General features: G+C 39.6%; 1 protein-coding gene across 1 annotated transcript in view; it reads left to right on the plus strand.

Moving 5' to 3' along the window:
* cdc5l (CDC5 cell division cycle 5-like (S. pombe)) overlaps positions 1 to 15,751 on the plus strand; it is a 98,313-nt gene that overhangs the window by 63,512 nt on the left and 19,050 nt on the right. The window contains exons 13-14 of the mRNA XM_039749444.1: positions 3,230 to 3,472; positions 10,412 to 10,609. Coding sequence (XP_039605378.1) covers positions 3,230 to 3,472; positions 10,412 to 10,609 — 441 coding nt within the window. The remainder of the gene's footprint in view (positions 1 to 3,229; positions 3,473 to 10,411; positions 10,610 to 15,751) is intronic.

The following is a 15,751-nucleotide window of genomic DNA, read 5'->3' on the forward strand; positions in this document are numbered from 1 at the left end:
CCACCAACTCCATTGGATACGACGACAACAACTCGCAGAGCCACGCCCACCAACTCACACGCGACGACACAGAAAAAAACGCCGTCATTTATATCCGTCTGTCGTGGAGGCCACATGCACCTCCGAGCCACCTTGACTGTTCATAGAGGCATGTTTCTCGCGGAGGTGAGTCGCCATATGCAGCGTGTAAAACAGTTTGCAAGGGGTATCGCATGGGATCCTTAAAACAATCCTTTACAACTGAGGTTAAAACACAATTAAGTAAGCAGTCTTTAAAAACCGAGTTTTCGGTTACGACGCACGACAGTGTGCACCATAGCAAACTGTTTTTACACGCTACATACAGCAATACACATTCATGATACACATGCGTCTTCTTAGATGCTCCTGCAGGAACACAGAAGACGTGAGTCACAGGTGCATGTTGACTGTGCAAAAACGACAACGACTCAAGTGACGAGTTGGAGGTGGGCACATGAGCGGGCAGTGCATACTGAACGATAAATCAGCAGACTAGCATGACAGAGGGAGCTGAATGGACGTCCTTCTCCTCTCCTCCCGTTCCACATTCCGCGCCGTGCACCCCCATCCCTCCGTCTGGCAGGGGAAGGCGCGATGGCGGTCCGCCAGTTTTCAGTCACGGACGATTGTGTGTTGGTTCGTTCCGTGCATTGTTACAATGTTGCTTTTCTTGCTGATTTATTACATTACCGATTTTTCAAATGTTAATTTCCTCCCTGTGCTTAAAAATCATTAAAAAACCGGCCTGATTAAGTGACGTATTGTATGCCGCGGGTTGGCTAGTTAACTGTATTAAGCTATGAATTTTTCTACTATTTATGAAAAGTTAGATGTGTTTTTCTCTGCTCTTGCCTTTCTTTGTTTTGTTTTCTTCCTCGTTGGTGTGGGTTGAATCTTATTTCTTTCCCTTTGTATTGCAATTTTTTCCCTTGATTTTGAAGTAAACCATTGATTGAGTAGTATGCATTGTAATTTCTTATTTTGGAAAATAAAATAAAAATATAAATAATTAAAAAAGGTTGCTATACTACTAATAACTACCAAAACAAATGTCAAATGGTGGTGTGGCACAGCAAAAAAAAATGTTTTCAGGATGTCTCCGACATGAAAACAAATACTAGAGCTGAATTCCTTTTCTTAAAAATAAAAAAAACAGAATGAATTCCTATTTTGTCAGCTATCTTCAGGAAATCATAAGGAAAATGAAAGGAAAATACACATTCCAGTTCCTTCTCTTGTCTGTGATGCTGAAGACTGAGAAGTTCTCCCTGTTTGTTGTGGCAGGAGATAGAGAGAGGTGTAAATTCAACGACGACATATCTCATGTGATGTCATTTATGATTGGTAAAATATTTGTGTGCGGGTGTATCATAAATGACTTTATGATTAAAAGTGAAAGAGCAAGTGTTTTCCAACCAGTGATTTTCATGTGTTAGAAAAAGATTTTTCTTTTTTTTTTTTTTATTATTGCATGGCTTGTGGGCCTGATTGTCTTTAGTTAAAACTGACTAAAGTCACAATAAGTAGAGTTCAACTTAAGATGCAATGCTTCATGGGATTATTTAAGGTTAAAGAACTGCTTGCTTGCATTCCAGCAAAATTAGGTCAGTATTGGGTGAGAGTGTTCTGCTTAATGTGAAAGGTCAGTGTCAGTTTAGAAGATCTAATCAAGGTGGTACCTTATTTTATTTGAACCATGGAGTGATATAATGTCCGGATTATTCCAGTTTGATTTAGGGAAATAACTTTTTTTTTTTTTTTTTCTTTTTTGCTTGTAATCGGAGTTATGCATAAAAGGTCTGCCTTTAGGTTGATTAATCAGAATTGTTAACTGACTGTCAGTGATGTCTGAGTGTTCTTCCTCAATAAAGCTGTTGTATTGATCTACCTCTTATTGACTTTGGTTCTTTGTCTCCACACATGGTAGGTCAAAACTTGGTAGAGTGTTTGTGTGCCTGGACATTTTAAGTCTGCTCAGTAAAGAGTGATTTATTAACACATTCTTTAGCCTCCTGGTAACATTCTTTTTAGGTAGGATAGTTGTATTGTTTGGTCATATACTCCATGCAGTACATATAATAACCACATGATGGCAGCAAAACATTAGAAATCTTATTTCTATCCACTACGGACAAAATAATAGCTGATGATGATAATGATATACTTTAGTAATCCATGTAGTGAAATTGTCTTTTCACATTTTTCGTATGACCTTTAGGGGTTAGAGCACATTGTACAGCACCCATAGAGTAATTTTCAGGTTAAGGGACTTGCCTAAGGGGCCAACAGAGTAGTATCCCTTCTGGCAGTAACATTACTTGAACCGACAGTCTGCCAGTATATATTGAATATGCCATATTGTACATCACTCTCGCAAAAACAAAACAAAAAATAAAAATTCTGCTTATTTTGAATAGTAAGTGATTGTCCTGCTCAGTCAAATGTTGTCATGGTGAAGTTTCTCTTTTTAATTATTGTATTAGAACTTGGGAACTCGGGAGAGGTAAATTGGATGCAGCATTATTGTGCTTTTCTTTATATTTTTTGTTTTTTTATTGGTTGCACGGACAGACTAAGTGCCTGTCACAAGCAGGAACTGAACTGGTAATCTTGTGACTGCATGGCTGTCACAGACTAGTGTCAGTAGTACACTGTAAACACAAACAGTAACTTTGACATCGTACACTAAATATAAGATGATCACAATATCACACAGATGCAGCTGTCAGAATGAGTAATTATTGAGTAGCCTTGAGACATGGATATGTATGTAGTAAAGGAGTTGTTCTGCCTTCGTGTTGCTATAATGTTTTTTGCTTACTTTAGGCCATCAGTGATTTTGATTTCAGGAACTGTAAAGCTGCTGTCCCTTTCCATAGCACTCCCACTAATGTAAATATAAAGTCTATGAACAGTTCCTACTTAGTCAAACAATTAATTACAAATCTGAAATAGTAAAATAGATAGGAGCTAGAGAAATATTTGTGCTATTTTTATTAAACCTGTTATAATGAAAGGGGGAAATTAAGCGGGCATAATGTAAGAATTGCATTCCATTCCACAAAATATTGAAATAAAAAATCCATCTGACTAGACTACATGTTCCGTTGACACCGTAAATTGTCATCTTTTCATTACAGAAAAGATTATGGAAGCCGGTTAACTGTTTTGTTTAGATTAACCATCTTTTGCTTTCAATTTTGAATAGGTCAATGAGACCATTTTGAGGCCATTGAATGTTGAGCCACCACTCACAGAAATTCAGAAGGCAGAAGAGCTTGTGAAGAAAGAAATTATCACAATGCTACACTTCGATAATCTTCACCACCCTTATTTGGATTCTGCTGGGAAGAAATTGAAGGGGCCGGGAACTGGAGCCAACAATGCTGAACATATTGCATACCTAGATCACTGCTCCTATGAAAAGTTTACTGAAGATGAGCTCAGAAAGGTAAGTTATACTAAGGTTCACCACACAAGATATCAAAAAGAATAAATAGAGTTACCAAGAAAATGAGGCTGAGATTGTCACTGTCACTCCAATTTTTGTCCTAGAGTTTCTCTGGTGTATGTATATACTGTGTGTGTGTGTGTGTGTGTGTATGTATGTGTGTATGTATGTATGTGTGTATGTATGTATGTGTGTATGTATGTGTGTATATATATATATATATATATATATATATATATATATATATACTGTGTATAATGTATAATCTATATACTGTATATAAAATAATTTCCAGCTGCACTTCTGGGTGTGGTGAAAACACTGCCCATAACGGCCAAGCACCTCCTGCTGCAGCACCCCCTGGTGGCGCCTGCGGATCCCAACAGGGCTATACCAAACTTCAATTCCCATGAAGCCCTGCAGGAGTCCGAGGCACCGCTGCAACCCAGGGGGGTTGCCATCTAGCATCCCAGGGGAGGTATTGGGTAGCCCATGCTTGCTCCCCGGAACATATACTGAAGGGGCATCGGCCATCCGCCACAATATAAATATATATCTATATCTAAATCTATTTATATATATCAGCATCCGCAAAACTGAATCATTCAGTGAGTGTTTATCTTTTTGTACCTAGTGTTTCACTGGTTTTCTTTTGTATATGTAAAATTTATCATTTCTGTCACTTATTACTATAAATTTAGACACAAATTTATTATAATTTAACCTTTATAAAAAGTTACAGTTCACTGATGAACTGCACACTTTTTCAGGGTGGCACCACCCATCTTTGTCTTGGCAGCCAGTCTTACACATGTGATTTGCTTGCACAGTGATCATTCTATCACACATTTCTCACAAATTTTTGCATCTTATTTAGTACAGTAAACTTAGAATTAGCAGTCATCATGGGCCCAAAACATATTTGCAGAATTTTGCATTTGCAGGGGCCTTCATCCAACTGGAAGGGTTTACTGAGTGTGCGTGTGTGTGTGTGTGTGTCTGTGTATTAGTATTTAGTGTGTATTTCAGAGACGCGAAGTGGCTTCACTCGCCCACCTACCCCCAAACCCAGGGCACCCTGCCGCTCACAATGTGTGGGTGGTGCAGAATGCACGCTAAGGAGATGCGGTCGGATCAGCTGCTGCCAGGCTGCATGTCTTGCTTGTCGCGCTGCGTGTCAATCATTTAAAGGCCTGTGTAGCAGCTGTCCTTTTGTCTCACTGCCTAGTCTCGCGGGACGTTAAAGTGTCTCAGACAAAATCACGTATTGTCTCTTTCCAAGCCTTCCAAGATTTTTTATTTTAGGCACCCCTTGTCTCACTGAAAAGAAAAAATAAACACAAGTCAATGCAAGATCTGGAAGTCCTAGGAAAATCTACAATAGAGCCTCTCATAGACTGGTCAAGTATGCAAAACAAAACTCTCATATCTCTCTGTAAATGACCTGATAGAAGTTGTAGTTGGCACAGGAGTAGTGGTACATCAGTCCACTGTGCGGCATTGCTTACACAAACATAAAGAAGCACAAAAATCAGAAGGAAGCCTCACCTGTATTCATATCAGAACAGCCAGTGTCTAAATTAGGCAACACAACACTTAGATAAGCCAACGGCATTTTGGAGCTAAGTGCTATGGTCTCAGGATAACAAAATGTAAAGTTTTTGGCTCAATCACTATAGGTGTACTTCTGAAGAAAAGAACACCTTGTCAGCTGTTTAATCACGACTGGTGAATCTACTATGATCTGGGATTGTGTGGCATTCATTGGCACAGGATACTGTACAGAGAGATTAGAAGACTATTCTAGTAAGTTTCAACAAATCCTGGAAGCTGATGTTCCACACCCAGTGAAGAAACTGGAGCTGAAAATGGTTGTAAATTCCAAGAAGACAATAATCCAAAACATTCCTCAAAATCAACAATGTAGAAATACTTCAAGAAACCAAAGACGAATATTTAAGAATACCCTTTACAGTTCATAGTCTTGAACGTTATTAAAAATCTGTGGGTAGATGTTAATTATACAGTGCAAGAAATAAAAATATTTTTACTCTGAAAGGGTGGCGGAAAAAAATTCCAAAAGCAGGAATTAAAAAAACAAAAAAAAAATACGTTAGCTGACTACAAGATCAAGGACATTTGGAAGCCATGATTTCTGCCATAGGCACTGTGTTTAAAGGATAGGTTTGGTATTTTTAAAGTTGAAGTCATTTCTTCATAATTGTGGTTTATGTTAATTTGCCACATAAACTTGTGTTCTGAAGTGAAGCATTTTAAATAAATTTTAAAAATACCTTGTCTGTTCTTGCAGCTTACAATGGGGCTAAAAGTTACACAGGTCCATAGGTGAATGAAAAAACCTTCCAACTTACCGAATGCATCTAGTTTTCAAGGCAAAAATGTTACTATGTGTTGATCTGTGTCTTAAATTTACACACATATTACAAAATAGCATATCCATGTTGTCTTAAGAGGGTAAAAAAAGCAAACAGCTGAACCGATTTTCATAAAATGTTACATGCATGTTGCCGTTGGTCCAACTTAAAAAACAGGCTATATGGTATATCAGGCCGAGGAATTACAATTGAAGAGGGCATCCCAAAACCCAGTGCCGACATGAAGACCGAAAATCCCATAGGGCAACTGGTGTTTGCTGGGGCTGATGGGAGGATACCGTATCAACCACAGACCACCGGTACAGGGTTTTCTTTTTACTAATTTCGATTATTTCATTGCCACACAAGATTACATCTTTTGTCTAATCCTCCCCATTCATCAACTAAACAATGCACAGAAGCAATTAAAAAGGCACATAAAATGTTAGGTTATATCATAAAAACTGTAGAATTCATGTCCAGGAATATTATGCTCAAACTATATAATGTACCAGTAAGACCGTATCTGGAGTATTATGTGAAGTTCTTCTGGTCACCACGCTACAATAAAAACATGGAAGCACTTGAAGCTTTGCAGAGGAGGACACTTCCTGCTGTGACAGACTTGGAGAATTAAACGTGTTTAGTCTTGAGCAGAGGAGACTGCAATGGGGACCTAATCCAGGTCTTCAAAATCATCAAAGGCGTTGATAAAGTAGATCCAGCAACATACTTTTGGCTTAAAGGTGAATTACTTACTCAAGGATATCAGTGGAAATTAAGGACAAGTGGATTTAAAACTGAAGCCAGGGAGCACTTCATTAACCAAAGAGCAGTGGGACTCTGGAAACAAACTACGGAGACAAGGAGTTCAAGCAGAAACCTCAACATCCTTTAAGAATTTTCTGGATATCGAGACGGTTTCGCTAATAGCTAAGTAAACAGACTTGATGGACTAAGTGGTCTCCTCTTATTTGTCAAATTTCTTATGTTCTCCATACTGTCATTGTTGTCTGCTGTCCATGGATTCATTTATTCAACAAGCCATCCAGTTTAATAATCTGGGATTGAACATTTATTTGAAATGAACATAAACCAGAAAATGCAAAGAAGCTGCATTCAAGGGTCCAGTCCAGCAAGGACTTACAGCAAGTATGGAATCCAGTCAGACAGAAAAAGAGCAAATTCTTGACATGTGTAGTGGAGATGATGGATAGGACAGCTAGCAGTAAGAAAAGGGTTCAACATTTAAAAAATTAAACACACCAGTTCTTTCTTTCTTTCTTCATAGCAAAGTACTTTAGCTGGTTGGCTATTATTTACAAATAAATAAATATACTCAGCAAAAAAAGAAACGCTCCTTTTTTCAGGACTGTGTATTTCAACAGTAATGTTTTAAAAATCCAAATAACTTGACAGATCTTCATTGTAAAGGGTTTAAACAATGTTTTCCATGCATGTTCAATTAACCATAATCAATTAATTAACATGCACCTGTGGAATGGTCGCTAAGACCTTAACAGCTTACAGAAAGTAGGCATTTAAGGTCACAGTTCTAAAAACGCAGGACACTAAAGAGACTTGTCTACCGACTGTGATAAACACCCAAAGAAAGATGCCCAGGGTCCCTGCTCATCTGCGTGAACGTGCATTAGGCATGCTGCAGGGAGGCATGAGGACTGCTGATGTGGCGAGGGCAATAAATTGCCATGTCCGCACTATGAGACAGGGAGACAGGAAGGACAGCTGATCATCCTCGCAGTGGAAGAGCCCGGATCTCAATCCCATTGAGCACGTCTGGGACCCGCTGGATCGCAGGGTGAGGGCTAGGGCCATTCCCCCCCAGAAATGTCCAGGAACTTGCAGGTGCCTTGGTGGAAGAGTGGGGTAACATCTCACAGCAAGAACTGACAAATCTGGTCCAGTCCATGAGGAGGAGATGCACTGCAGTACTTCAAGCAGCTGGTGGCCACACCAGATACTGACTGGTACTTTTGATTTTGAGCCTCCCTTCATTCAGGGACACATTGTGAAACATTTTTAGTTTATGTCTTATGGTGTTGACTCTTTTAGTGTTCATACAAATATTTATACATTAAGTTTACTGAAAGTAAAAACAGTTGAAAGTCAGAGGACGTTTCTTTTTTTGCTGAGTATATATTCTTTGTTCCCTGAATAGATTGTGCTAACGTGTTTTCATTTAGAAAATCAACCAAACCTGATTTGACCAGCGTGCTCAAACATTTGCATCACTGATGTTTTTATATACAAATGCAAATGTATTTCCAACAACTTGCAGGGTTGAGGCTAAGCGACTGCATTGGTATCTGGATGGTTGCCGGTTCAAATCCCATTACTGGCAAAAGAGATCCTACTCCATTTGGCCCTTGAGCAAGTCCCTTACCCTGAAAATTACTCCAGAGTGCTGTACAATGGCTGACCCTGCACTCTGATCCCTAAAGGTCATTTGAAAAGACAATTTCCTCTCAGGGATTAATAAAGAATATCAAATCAAAATAAAACAAAAACCACTCCTGAGACCTTGTCAGAACTGTACTTATTCTATTCATGCTGACCAGTCTGAAAAGAGAGATTAGAATAATGAGGGTTTTTGTTTCCAGAATTTTGTTTTTGTGTATTCAAAGAGCTTTTTGGTTAAAGCTTTTGAAGATGAATAACTTTTTTTTTTTTTTTTTGTCTGTTTTGTTTTATTAGGCTGACAAAATATTCTGCACACCTAGCTGTCACATGAAAGGGTTGGCTTCGGCTCCACTAATCTCTGTAATGTAGAAGTCTTTTGGCAGGGGCTTCTGTTTTAAACTTACAATACTACATTAAACATTTTTCTGTCTACCCAGCCACCCACTTTCTAAACCTGCCTGATCCATTAAAGGCTGGCCGTGCCAATTTTTTTATTTTTTATTTATTTATTTATTTATTTATTTTTTTACAGATCTTGTATATGTGTATATAGACATTCGTGTATATATTAATGTACATACCCACCTCCATAGCTCAGAACTGTAGATATTTACAGATATAACAGACACAAAATATGATTATGACTCAAAAAAACCCAACAAACTATCTACTTTGTTCCTAGAAGTTCTACATATATTTATAGATGTTGTTAAATAGTAACTGTGTCTTTCATTTGTTGAAATGATTGGAAGTGACAGTTTTTATTATATAAACTGCTTCCTGTATTCCACTTCCCAAAAATGAAAAAAACGGGCATGAAAATTGTACTTTTGTGTTTTGGAAGAACTTTCATTTCTGAAACCTGCCTTTTTTGTCCAAAATCATTTAAACTTAATGAGAGGAAACCAGAATTACACATGGAATCAACTACAGGTGGAATTTTTTGAAATTGACATGCACTTTAATGTGCGCCTAGAGCACCTCTGGTTTCTCATTTATCTTCTTAAAACATGGGAGGAAAAAAAACGACACCGTATATGCATGTAATACTCGCTCACATATACACATACTTAAAAAAAGAAAAGAGAGAAAGAGCCCAAAATAGAAATGAAACGCCTTTATACTGCCACCCGTCACATCTCACATAAGGCAGACTGAAAACGGATGTATTGTGGAATAGTTATTGAGATTCAAGCCAGGACCAAACTGCACAGATTTTCCCCAGGTTTCCTCTAATAAACAGTTACAGAATGGGAGTAATTAAACAAAACTCCGCCAAATCTAACTATAGTGTTCATTCACCGATTTTCAACTCTGCTTTTTTGTGGTGAGGGCTGCAGTGGCAGCATGCCACCCGGCTACCCTGTGACTGGCAACTTTTTTCCAGCTACTTCTGGTGTATTCTCTGAACATTCTCAGACCAGTCGATTGAGAAAATCCTACTAGTGTGTCCCCTGGGTTTACTGCAAGTGGTTCTTGGCTGGTCCAGCCATCCTAACTACAGGCCCAAAACCACATCAGCTGGCTCTGCTCGATTTAGAGAAGCAATGGTTTTACTTTGAGGTCCTCCTGCTTTGCTGAGGACCTTCATTACTACACTATATGCTCTTCTGCAGTGCGGTGCAGTGATACCACTGCTGCTTCGCAATAAGGAGAACACTCACTGTTCATGGCCTGGGTCCTTCTTATTTGAAATTTGCATGTTCTCCTCATGTCTGAATAGTTTTTTTTCTCACATTTCAGAGATATGCAGGTTAGGTGAAGTTGAGTTAAATTGATCCTAGTAGTAGGTTTGTATCTTTTCACCCTGCAATGGGCTGGTGCCTTGTCCTGGGATTGTGCCAGCCTTGCACCCGGTGCTTGCTGGATTAGGCCACATCTTCCCAGAGACCCTGCTCAGGATTAAACAATCTTTGAAAATGGTATTGTTTAATCTTCTGAAAATCTGACAAAAGCCATATGTACTCACACGGTGACATATTAACTGATTCATTTGCAAAGATTAATGTTTATTTCACAACTTGTTTTTTTCATTGTTTGTTATAAATGTGTATTACAAGAGACTCTTTATTGAGCTAATGAGAGTGTAATATTGTTTTTCGACTGTTTATACAATTTCTTGTAATCTTTTGTCACCATGCAGGCAAATGATCTGTTAAAATTAGAAATGGAGGTGGTGAAACACGGCATGGGTCATGGAGATCTGTCTATTGAAGCATACAACCAGGTGTGGGAAGAGTGCTATAGTCAAGTGTTATACCTTCCCGGTCAGAGCCGCTATACCCGTGCCAACCTTGCCAGCAAAAAAGACCGAATTGAATCCCTGGAAAAGAAACTCGAGGTGAGTGCGATTTTTAATTAGGGTGTTGTGCATCATGCCTCCAGCAGAGGGCAGCATTGTCATTTGGTAGGCTCACATATAGCCTGGTGTTTGTAGACTACACAAGAAATGTAAATTTCATTTTTTACTTCTGTTTCTTTGTGTGGCTTTAGTATTTACTTATATTATGAAAACATAGGCGATCAAGTATATCTTTTAATTTATAGAGACAGTGCAGTTTGAGAAGGCAATTTCCATGTTTTCTTGTGTAAACATAACTAAGTAAAAGCCTTGAACCTTGGTAAAGGCTACAACTCACAAGGAATTCAGCTAAAACGTTTGGTGTCTTATGTTCCAGTTTAGTCCCCCTCTTTTGCTGCAGAGAGCTGTGGATACTTTTATTGTTTATATTATTTATTCATTTTTTATTATAAATCTTTCTCGGTCCACTTAAGCATGGTACCAACTTCATTCCTGTGTCTGTAGCATTACAATTATGGCATACAGTGCAAACTATGAAGTTAAATTCATCGTGATTTCTGCAGAGGTGCAGGCCTGTAACTGTCAATCAGAAGCTGCATACATTATATTGAAGAAAGCCAATATCAGACATTTGGGCCATATGGTCAGATATGATAAACAGCATCCATACTTTTCATCCACATGTCAGTTTTGTGCTTGCTGGGATTGATGGTTCAGTCCAGTCTTTGACGGTAATGCATGATAAGTGACAAACCAGTCCTGAGATGCCATACATTTTGAACTCTTGTGTGCTAAAATTTATGATCATCCAGCAAAGTGGGCTAACAGCTGCTTTTCTTTTCTTGCTTACCAACAAAGTAAAGTTAACTACGGTATATACAGTAGATTCATAAAGTATCCAGACCCCTTCACTTTCTGCACACTTTATTGTGTTGTAGATTTGATTTGAACAGCAGAATATTACCATTTTAGCCCATCACTCAATGCACAAATAATCCATAATGACAAAGTGAAAACATGTTTTTGGAAAAGTTTACAAATTTATTAAAAATCAGAAACTGAATTTTCTCTTCATCTTGGAACACCTCCGCCATAGGTCTTGTTGTGTTAGACTCATGCACTTTGAAATCCGCAGTGCCTAAAGCTACCTGGAAGTCCTGTGATGAAATTCTGGACTACTTAGAGATTCTTTTAGCATCTTGTCTTCTTCTCTCAGACTAAAGTTGCTGGGACACCCTGGCCTGTTGTTTGAAAGTTTCTCCACTTACAGACTGTAAAATGCTGGGTTGATTTCCTTTTATATGAACATCTTTTTGAAATCCCTTCCCAGACTTGTAGCCATCTATGATCCTCTTTCATCAGCTCTCAGAGAGCTCTTTCGATTTCAGTTACTTTTCAATAAAAATATCAAACCAAACATCTACAACAACAACAACATTTATTTATATAGCACATTTTCATACAAACAGTAGCTCAAAGTGCTTTACATATTAAAGAATAGAAAAATGAAAGACACAATTATAAAACAAAATAAATCAACATTAATTAACATCGAATAAGAGTAAGGTTCAATGGCCAGGGGACAGAAAAACAAAAACTCCAGACGGCTGGAGAAAAAATAAAATCTGTAGGGATTCCAGACCAAGAGACCACCCAGTCCCCTCTGGGCATTCTACCTAACATAAATGAAACAGTCCTCTTTGGATTTAGGATTCTCATGGAAGGGCTTGATGATGATGATGGTCACGTAGACTTCTCCCTTTTAATCCATCCATCAATGTTGGAGCATCATGAAGCTTTGAGTAGGTGGTGGTGGCGCAGGCCATCACCACAAAGAAACCGGAACAAGAAACAGAAAAGAGAGTAGGGGTCAGTACCGATTTTAGAGCCACCATGAATAGTTATTTTGAGGAAATTGAACATATAGAGTATCATTCTGTAAATGTCTGAGGTTTAGATAAGACAGGCTCAGATAAGGTCCTCTTTAATGAGGTTCTAATCATTTGAACCTGACTTTAATTTGAGGTAGTGACAATTGCAGGGATGCAGTTACTTTTTCACATGAGAATTTTGTATTTATCTATCTATCTACCTATCTTCTATGCCCGCTTTGTCATGTGCAGAGTCACAGGAAAGGTGGAACCTATCCCAGAAAGCATAGGACACAAAAAAAGGAACAATCCCTGGGCAGGACGCCAGTCCTTTACAGTGTTAACACCCACACACACTGGGGCCAGTTCATCATTACCAGTCCATCTAATCTGCATGTTTTTGACTGTGGGAATGAACTGAAGAATACAGATGAAACCCATGCTACTACGAAGGGAGGGCCGAGAACAAAAACACTGGTCTCTTTACTGCTTGACAGCGGTGCTGCCATGTTTAGTTACATCACCTTTATCTATAGACTAGCCATGTGCGCCCAACTACATTGCGCATGTTAAAGTTGTCCGTGAAAGGCTCCCTGTTTAAACGCAGCTGCCAGTCGTAAACTGGGCCCTTCGTCACACAGCATTATGATTTTTTTATAAGGGAAACAAAATTACGAAAGAAAACCCTTGGATATTGATTCGATAGGAACGGCCTACTCGGAATCACTGTCCGAATCGTAATTATGTGGTGGTGTAGCAGCATTTCTGCTTCTGTCCGTTCACAGTCCATCTCGTTTTCACAACGCTATCGTTTCCTCTCATGATGTCTTCTCAACCTTTCTCCAATCTCGCAGGTTGCTTTGTGGCAATCCAAAGAGTCAGGCAATATACTCGGAGCAATGGTTATAAAAGGGGGACACATCGGTAAAGCATAAATAGCTCTTTAAAGCATAAATAGGGATCACTTCACTGACATGTGAGCAAACCACGGTACAACTGTGAGACGCGCAGCACTCGCCAGCTACAACGTAACAATAATAATTTCTGGAATGTGCTGTTACATTGTCATTCATTTTCCCCACTGTCTTTCTTTCATTCATATGTTACATAGGCACGTACCTTTTATCTTCGGCAATCTCATTCTCTAACCAGGCCTCAGAAGCTAACCAGCATAACACTGTCCACCACCCCTTTCGTTATTCCGGCACATTGTTGACATCCGTGAGTAACAACAACGTACTAAACTGGAAGGTGGTCTACGCATGCGTGGAATTCGGGGACAAACAAAGATCAAGATCTAAATGAAGATCTCTTTAGTTAATTTAAAGCACAACAATTTGTTTAGTTTGAATGTCTGTGTTTTGAGGTGTGACTGGCGTACTACAGTCTTCAGCAGTATAAGCCTGGAGGAGATTCTTAATGCAATGCCTATGTTTTAGCTGTCTCTCTACTGCCATCTAGTGCTGCTTCTTCTAATTCATTAGCGGACAAACAAAGATCAAGATCCAAATGAAGATTATATATAGAGATACCGTTTAGATGGAAATCCAATTTTGACATGTTCACGTACCCTCACTGACCACTTCATTAGTTACTCCTTGCTAGTACTGGGTTGAGACCCTTTTTTGCTTTTCAGAACTGCAATAATTCTTCATGGCATAGATTCAGCAAGGTGCTGGAAGCATTCCTCTGGGATTTTGGTCCATAGTGACATGATAGCATCACGCAGTTGCTGCACATCCATGACGTGAATCTCTCGTTTTACCACATCCCAAAGGTGCTCTGTTGGATTGAGATCTGGTGACTGTGGAGGCCATTTGAGTACAGTGAATTCATTGTTATGTTCAAGAAAACAGTTTCAGATGATTTGAGCTTTTTGACATGACGCAATATCCCGCTGGGAAGAGCCATCAGAAGATGGGCACACTGTGGTCATAAAGGGATGGACATGGTCAGCAACAATACTCGGGTAGGCTGTGGCATTTAAACAATGCTCAGTTGATACTACAGGGCCCAATGTGTGCCAAGAAAATACCCCCCAAACCATTACAACACCACCACCAGCCTGAGCTGTTGATACGCGGCAGAATGGAGCCATACTTTCATGTTGTTGACATCAAATTCTGACCCTGCCATCCAAATGTCGGTGCAGAAATTGAGACTCCTCAGACTAGACCACATTTTTCCAATCTTCTTTTGTCCAATTTTGGTGAACCTGTGCGAATTGTAGCCTCATTTATCTGTTCTTAGCTGACAGGGGTGGCACAGAGTGTGGTCTCCCACTGCTGCAGCTTATTTGCTTCAAAGTTCAACGTGTTGTGTGTTCAGAAATGCTCTTCTGCATACCTCGGTTGTAACAAGTGCTTATTTGAGTTACCGTTGCCTTTCTATCAGCTCAAACCAGTCTGGCCTTTCTCCTCTGACCTCTGGCATCAACAAGGCATTTTCGCCCAGGGAACTGCCGCTCACTGGATATTTTCCCTTTTTTGAACCATCCTCTATAAACTCTACAATAACAACATTTATTTCTATAGCACATTTTCATACAAAAAAATGTAGCTCAAAGTGCTTTACATAATGAAGAATAGAAAAATAAAAGACACAGTAAGAAAATAAAATAAGATCCATCCATCCATCCATCCATCCGTTTTCCAACCCGCTGAATCTGAACACAGGGTCACGGGAGTCTGCTGGAGCCAATCCCAGCCAACACAGGGCACAAGGCAGGAACCAATCCCCGGCAGGGTGCCAACCCACCGCAGGACGCACCCACACACTAAGCACACACTAGGGCCAATTTAGAATCGCCAGTCCACCTAACCAGCATGTCTTTGGACTGTGGGAGGAAACCCACGCAGACACGGGGAGAACATGCAAACTCCACGCAGGGAGGACCCGGAAAGCGAACCCGTGTCTCCTAACTGCGAGGCAGCAGCGCTACCACTGTGCCACCTGAAAATAAAATAAGTCAACATTAATTAACATAGAATAAGAGTAAGGTCCGATGGCCAGGGTGGACAGAAAAAAAAAAAAACTCCAGACGGCTGGAGAAAAAAATAAATTAATTAATCTAGTGGTGTTTGTGTGTGGAAATCCCAGTTTCCGAAATGCTCAGACCAGCCCCTCTGACACCACCAGCCACGCCACATTCAGGGTCACTTCAGTCATCTTTCTTCCCCATTCTGATGCTCAGTTTGAAATTCAGCAGATCGGCTTGACAAGGTCTACATGCTGAAATGCATTGAGCTGCTGCCGTGTGATCGGCTGATTAGATATTTGCGTTAACAAGCATTTGAACAGGTTTACCTAA

The sequence above is a fragment of the Polypterus senegalus genome, chromosome 3, assembly GCF_016835505.1.
Source record: "Polypterus senegalus isolate Bchr_013 chromosome 3, ASM1683550v1, whole genome shotgun sequence".
Classification (NCBI taxonomy): domain Eukaryota; kingdom Metazoa; phylum Chordata; class Cladistia; order Polypteriformes; family Polypteridae; genus Polypterus; species Polypterus senegalus.